Below are 6,365 nucleotides of genomic sequence, written 5' to 3'. Positions count from 1 at the left end.
AGGACTGTCCCTTGCCCACCCAGACCCCCCTGCTGATGGCTGCAGGTGGAGCTGGGAGCCCTGGGAGGACCCTGTGTTGCTGTGGGGCTGGGAGCTGCCCCCTCCCCTCTCCCACTGCCTCAGCTCAGCACCCACGCTGGGAACGGGGACTCGACACTGCTCCTTGTGCACATGAAAAAGGGAGACAGGAGTGTGCTGGGAAAGGGTTGGGAAAAGGCTAGATGGGATGTGGGACTGATGGATTTGGGGTTCATGGCCTGGGTTAGCTCCCCACGTGCCCTGCAGGTGTCACACGGGGTTTGCAATGACCCATCTCCCTCCTGGGGTGTCCCTTGGTTGTGGGGTGGAAAATAAAAGCTCCTGTCCCTGCCGCCCTGTGGGTGCTGCCACCTTGCTGGCTGTCCGCCGTCACGGGGAGAGGGTGCTGCAGTGCCAGGGAAGGGGACACGGCGGCACAAGCTCCCCCCGCCGCTCTGTCATCTCACGGTGCTGCCACGGTGCTGGGTTTCAGCTGGCTTCTGTGCCCCCCCCCGCCCAGGGACCGAGTTCTGTCCGTTCTCTGCTGCTGTCTCCCAATGGGGACAGCGCAGGGATGTGCAGGGCCTTGTGGTGACCCGCACTGGGGGGGAAGGACAAGACGGGAAGCAAAGCCAGGGGCTGTAGCGGCGCAGAGATGCTCTGGGAAGCTCTGCCGTTCTCTCATAAAAGTCCTTTATTAGAACAGCAAACATGACACTTCTCTTCAGTACAGCGGCTGTATGCAGCTATCATCGCGGTACGGGGGGATGACGTCTTACAATCACTGGGAGTCTAATAAGCACCATGAACATCCTAAAGAACCGGGGGTAACGGCTGAGAGAGGAGCCCCGGGTGAGCCGGCCACGGGGGCTCGTCAGGAATTCACCAAAGAGCTGCTCGGCGTTGTCCCGCAACACGGCTCTCCTGCAGCTGAGAGAAACTCCTCAGTGTTAAGTCAACAAGATAGCACCCATCCAATAAATTAGATAAACTTAATACCAGAGCAACAAGGGAACGAATGGGACCGTCCTAGAGAGAGGGCGCGCTGGAGGGGAATGCTCTATTTACACTTGCCTTTCTGCTGGACCGGTATCCCCGTAGCTCCCACCCTGACCCCGGATTGAGGAGCTGCAGCTCTCTGGCCAGCCTGGGCACGCGGGTGCCTGCCCGGCAGCGACACCGTCACCTCCCCCAGCCCCGCCATCCGTGCTGGGGACACGGCGAGGGACCCAAAAGCGAAGCGTGGGGACATGCGCATGCAGGCACCCTCGGCACGGGAACGGGGGCTGGCACCGGGCACGGCGCCCGCGACCTCCCGCTCCTCTCCTGCCTCTGAATTACCAGAAAGTTGGGGTAGGGAGCGGAGGCTGAGGGGAACTGCTGCCGGCAGCAGGCGCAGGCAGGGCAGCGGGCACGTATTCCTGAGTGCATGGAAGGGCTGCGGCCAGCCCTCCTTCCTCCTCATCCCCATGCCCATCCTCATCCCCACCCTCGTCCCCATCCCCATCCTCATCCCCAGGCTCCCCATCAGACCCTCACTGCAGAATGAATTCTCCGGTGAACAGAAGGACACTATCAGTTAGTATTTAAGGCTAGGCTTTATACGGCAACTATAAAAAAATAAACGCTAATCTCCAAAGAGCCGGGCGAGGGCTCTGCGGTGTATGGCTGTGGTGTGCGTGCCGGCGCCGGGCTGCGGGGAGCGGGGGGAGAGCGCTGCGTGGGCGCTCGGAGCCAGGCCAAGGGCTTGCCAACACCGGGAGCACCCTGGGACAGGGTGGCCCCCTCCCCACTCCACCACTGCGCCCCACAGAAACACCTCGGGGGGATGAGGGACAGGGCCGGGCGTTTTGGTAAGGACACGGAGACTGACTGGTAATCCAGGACCCACCTCTACACGTGACTGAGGGCACTCTGCAAGAAAGGCCACGGGGGAAAGAAATATCCTGCAAAGTAACGGGGCTGGTGTGGGCGAAAGCTTTCCCGTGGCGGGGGTCCCTCCAGCCAGCCCCACAGGAGGGGGAAAGCGCTCTGCCAAACGAGATGAAACTGCCCCCCACCCCAAACCCCAACTCAAATCAGTAAAATCAAACCTAAAAGCGGACACAGAGGAACATCTCAGGCTACCTAGGTACTTCATCAGCCAAAAAGAGCTAAACAGCGAAGCGCACACACACAGGACAGCGCGGGAGGGCGGAGATCAGAGACGGCCAAAAGCCAGGTTCTTCCTTCCCGCTTTGACTCCCTGTCTCTGGCCGGCGGCCGAGCAGGGACCCGGCGGCTCGGCGGCCGGCCTCGTCCCGCAGGAGGGAACGGGCTGGCTCCTCTCACCCCGAGAAGAGGCAGCCGGCTCCGGGAGCATCCTCATGGCATGGCCGAGCGCGAAGCGTAGAATTCGGGGACCGGCAGACCGGTGTGCAGCGTCACCTGCAACGAGAGATACAGGGCTCAGCTGCAGCCCTCCGTGCCTGGTGGGATGGCCCAGGGCGCAGCAGCCGGCACGTCGAGGCGGGAGGTTGAAGGGAGCCCACCGCTCCTCGGCAGGGACCTGGGGGGTGGGAGGGGCTGTCCCCAGGACCACGGCGGTGGCTCTGTCTTGCTGTTTTATGACTTGCTTGTGCTGCTGGGGCCCTTGCGAAGTGCGACCGCTTGGACCAGCAGTACTAAGCCTCAGATATTCCCAGCCGGCTGTGGATGGATCCATCAGTCGGCTGCCGGAGAGGTGGGACACGGCAGCAGCTCGGTCTTTCTGCAGATGGGATGGACAAAAGGGTGGGGAGGGGCCTCAAGGACAGCAAAGCCTCTCAGTACAGAAGGAGACCTCTGAGAAGCCCCCAAGCCGAGCACAGAGGGGACGTGGCCGACTGCGGGTGGGAGGAAGGACCTTTGCAGCGGGGAAGCTGAGCGGCAGCAGGGTGCCGGGGCAGGGCCATGCTACGGCGTGGGGGGGATGCTCAAGTGCAATATGGGAGGTGGGCACTCGGCCCAGCATCGTCTGGCGTTGGGGAGCGATGCAGCAGGGACTGCAGGGCAGGGACAAAGGGGAAGTGAGAGGAATACCAGAGACCTCATGGTGGCTAGGAAACCCCTGGTCCATAGGAAGGGATGCGGGCAGGCTCTGCTTATATGGACTGACCAGGCAAGGGGCCAGGTCCTGCAGACACCCACAGATGTGCCGAGGAGCTGCGCATGGGTAATTCAGTTCTCTCCACAAATACTTCAGTTTGGGAGGAAAACACAATTCCTTCTCTTATTGGAACAGCAGCATTTTCCCCTTCAGATACAGGCTTATAGAAAACTTTTGGCTAAAATACAATTATTCTCCTCTTAATTAGAGTAGCTTTTAATTACTCATATACCTTTGAAGAAGGATAATGAATGGCTTGGGTTTATTAGCAGCCTTTTATCAGCATCCCATGGGACTTTTCTGCTGTCAGGGGATTTAAGCTCTGCCTTGCCCAGAGAACCATCAGAAAGCAGAGGGGCTTTAGAAACACGCTTGTCTTTTGGGGCTGTGTAGAATATTGTAGTAGGAATTAAACCCATCACAGGATGTTTTTACCACACCAGATTCACACAGTAACCTCTAAAACCAGCGTGGACAAGATGGGCTTCCTTAATGTTTCCTAATTAAACACTGGCACAGCCCTGGCACATCGCCCATTTGCCAGCCCCTCTCTGGGCAGACTCCCCACCCTGCAAGGCCCTTGGGGGGCCCCAAATTTAGAGAGGCCACTTGGTGCCTCTGCCCTTTCCCAGAGGCGATACCTTTGACATCCACTGCAGAAGACCATGCCAAAATGCTCGATACCCCGCGGTCACCCATTCCATGCATGCGTCCTAGGATGTGCCTAGGCACTTGTGCAGAGCTGGAGGTGCAAGTGGTGCTAGAGCGGTTGTGCCAAAGCCAGGTTCGGTGAACACGGGGGACTTGTTGGGGGACAGGGTAGCAGGGATGAGATCAGTGAGAAGAAAAATGAAAGATGAAAATACCGGATAGGCCCAGGGAGGCACTGCTTGGTGATGTTCAGGAGAGCTGAGAGCTTGGGAGAGAGGGAGAGAAGAGGGGTTTGAAAGTCCCCAGAGGAAAATAGGTTTTAAAAGGTGCCTTTCTCCCTGGTAGTGCTCCTATCTGGGTCCTGGGAGAGCTGTACAAGCTGGTGAGGCTCTTGTGGGGTAGTATCAAACCCCATCAGCCAGGGAGGGCCGGAGAACCCTGGTGCTTCATCAGCCCTGACAGAGAAACCCGCAGCCGGGAGTGGGGACAGCAGCTGTGGCTGCAGGAAGGCCTGTCCTGATTTCAGAGACTCACAGGTGGTTTAGGGTGTAAGTTTAGCTCTTTCCAAGCTGCCCCTGTTGCACAACAGCCCTCCCTGCTCCACAAAGTCCCCATGCTGCTGAGCATCAACACACACTGCAGTGACAGCAGCATTACAGGGAGTCTGCCAGCAACTCTGCCACAGGCTATGCCATGGTGCTCCGGAGAGCACGGTCAAAGCACGTACCTGCACGTTCCTGTTGAGGCTGACTGCGGGGAAGAAGAGGCCCTCCAGGTTTTCGAAGGCGACAGGCCCTTGCTGGTCCTCATTGATGGAGAATGTCAAGGTCCTCCTGGTCAAATCCAGCAGCACTCCCACTGTGGCACCTTTCGTTATCCCACCCTCGGTTCTGCGGGGGCGAGAAGAGCAGAGCATCTCTGTAGCTTAACGTCCCTTGCGCTCCTGGATCAGGGTTCAGGCCACGGACCTCGACAGCTGACGATGGCCGTGACCTGCACCTCAGCCATGCTCGCAAGAGTCTGGGCACCTCCTCAAGCCTCCCTCAGAGGTGCTGTCTGCTTGCCATCATGCCACAGCAACACAACCATGGGGGAAAGCAAGCAGACCTGGGGAGCAAAGCTGCAGGGCCCACTTCGAAACCTGCTGACCCACCACAGGACGGCCCTTGAAGCTGCAGGAAGGTGACACCAGGCTCTCCCTGAGCTACCGCAAGCTTCAAAGCCCCCAGCCCCGCTGTCCCACGGGGAAAGCGAGCAATAGCTGTGGCACAGGGATAAAGGCAAACACTATTTTCTTGTTGCACGAGTTGCAAGGCTTTGGGTGTTAATGGGAAGGGGGTGCTACATGGGAGCTGTGCCGTGCATGCTCGGGGGAAGACCCAGCACAAAGAGTCGCAGTAGGTAGGGAAGGAATAGTGGAGCAAGGCAGAAACAGGGAGGCAGGGACTGTCCTTCATTTGGGGTAAGGGCACATCCTCTAATAGAGGCAATTAGGAGCGATGTCACCCTTCCGTGGGCACTTGTAGGTGCAATTGGAAAAGCCACGGGCTCTTACTTGGGCTGAGATTTGGGTTGTGGTCTCTGGGAGGAAGACCCTGTTCCAGACCACGTACCTGTTGGTGTGCGAATTGTTGTGCATGAACCAGCTCCGGTTATTGTCCACGTACATGGCCCAAGCCTTGTCGTCCTTGCCCAGCATGGCATCCTTCAGGACATCAATGCGTGCCACACCAAAGGCAGGGTCAGGGTGGTTATCGTAACGATCGATTGACAGCTCCCAGTAATGGAGCCCTTTGGAAAAGCCCGTTTTCCCCAGCACAACCCTGTCATCATAGCTGTTGCAGGTGACAGTCAGGTTGTCATTAGAAAAGATGATGTCAGCATGGGCAGAGGCAGGATCGAAAGAAAACCAAGCAACTGGAACACACAAACAACATCAGGTTAGTCTGGCGGGAGCACGGCCGTCAGTGACCGAGCACGTGGAGCGGACACCACACAGCGCATGCGGCATGCAGGGCCGACACGTAGCGCGGAGGCACGGCGGGGGCTCGCGCTGCTGCCCGCCGGCGCGGCGGCGAGAAGCGGGCAGGGAGCTGCACAGCGGAGGGGGCTGCTGGCTCACGGGGGGTGCCTTCCATCATGGAGGGATGCTTTGAGCTTGTGCAGCTCCAGCCTGCCAGCGTGGCTGAGGTTTTACGGCCGGGACTCAGACCATTTTTGCTCTTGCTGCTCCCCGGTGCCTGCCTGTCTCCATCCCCTCCCATTGTCTGTCTGTCCCAGCTTGTGAGCCCGCAGGATCCTCACCATCTCCTAAAATTTGCCCCTAGCAGAAGGAAACGTGTGATCCTGGCCAGGTCTCCAGGCTCTAGCTAACATAACTTCCTCTTACGACTAAGGGTTACTCATGCAAGCAACAGTTTGCAGGGTCAGGCCCAGTGTGGGAAGGGGACTGAGGACGAGCAGATAAACTCTGTGTGTGTATTTGAGGGCTGGCAGTCCTGGGAACCAAAAGCACATACAAAGATCTACATCGACAGAGATGCTACGTCACACCGAGAAACCTCCCTGC

The 6,365-nt window shown here is 58.5% G+C and overlaps 1 protein-coding gene across 6 annotated transcripts in view; it reads right to left on the bottom strand.

The window, feature by feature from the left end:
• Window positions 1-702: 702 nt before the first annotated feature.
• TRIM9 (tripartite motif containing 9) overlaps window positions 703-6,365 on the bottom strand; it is a 70,742-nt gene continuing 65,079 nt past the window's right edge. For 4 of the 6 annotated variants that reach the window (XM_064461145.1, XM_064461147.1, XM_064461146.1 and 1 more), the window contains 3 exons: window positions 5,410-5,713; window positions 4,524-4,686; window positions 703-2,445 (listed from right to left, as the gene is read on the bottom strand). In XM_064461145.1, the coding sequence (XP_064317215.1) occupies window positions 2,383-2,445; window positions 4,524-4,686; window positions 5,410-5,713 (530 nt within the window). In that variant the 3' untranslated portion in view covers window positions 703-2,382. Of the gene's footprint in view, window positions 2,446-4,523; window positions 4,687-5,409; window positions 5,714-6,365 lie in introns of those variants that run through there. The other 2 variants (XR_010374533.1, XM_064461152.1) reach the window with 2 other exon arrangements.

This window comes from Phalacrocorax carbo, chromosome 9, assembly GCF_963921805.1.
Source record: "Phalacrocorax carbo chromosome 9, bPhaCar2.1, whole genome shotgun sequence".
NCBI lineage: Eukaryota > Metazoa > Chordata > Aves > Suliformes > Phalacrocoracidae > Phalacrocorax > Phalacrocorax carbo.
The sequence above is the reverse complement of the archived record's forward strand: the minus strand, read 5'-3'. Positions and strand labels throughout refer to the sequence as shown.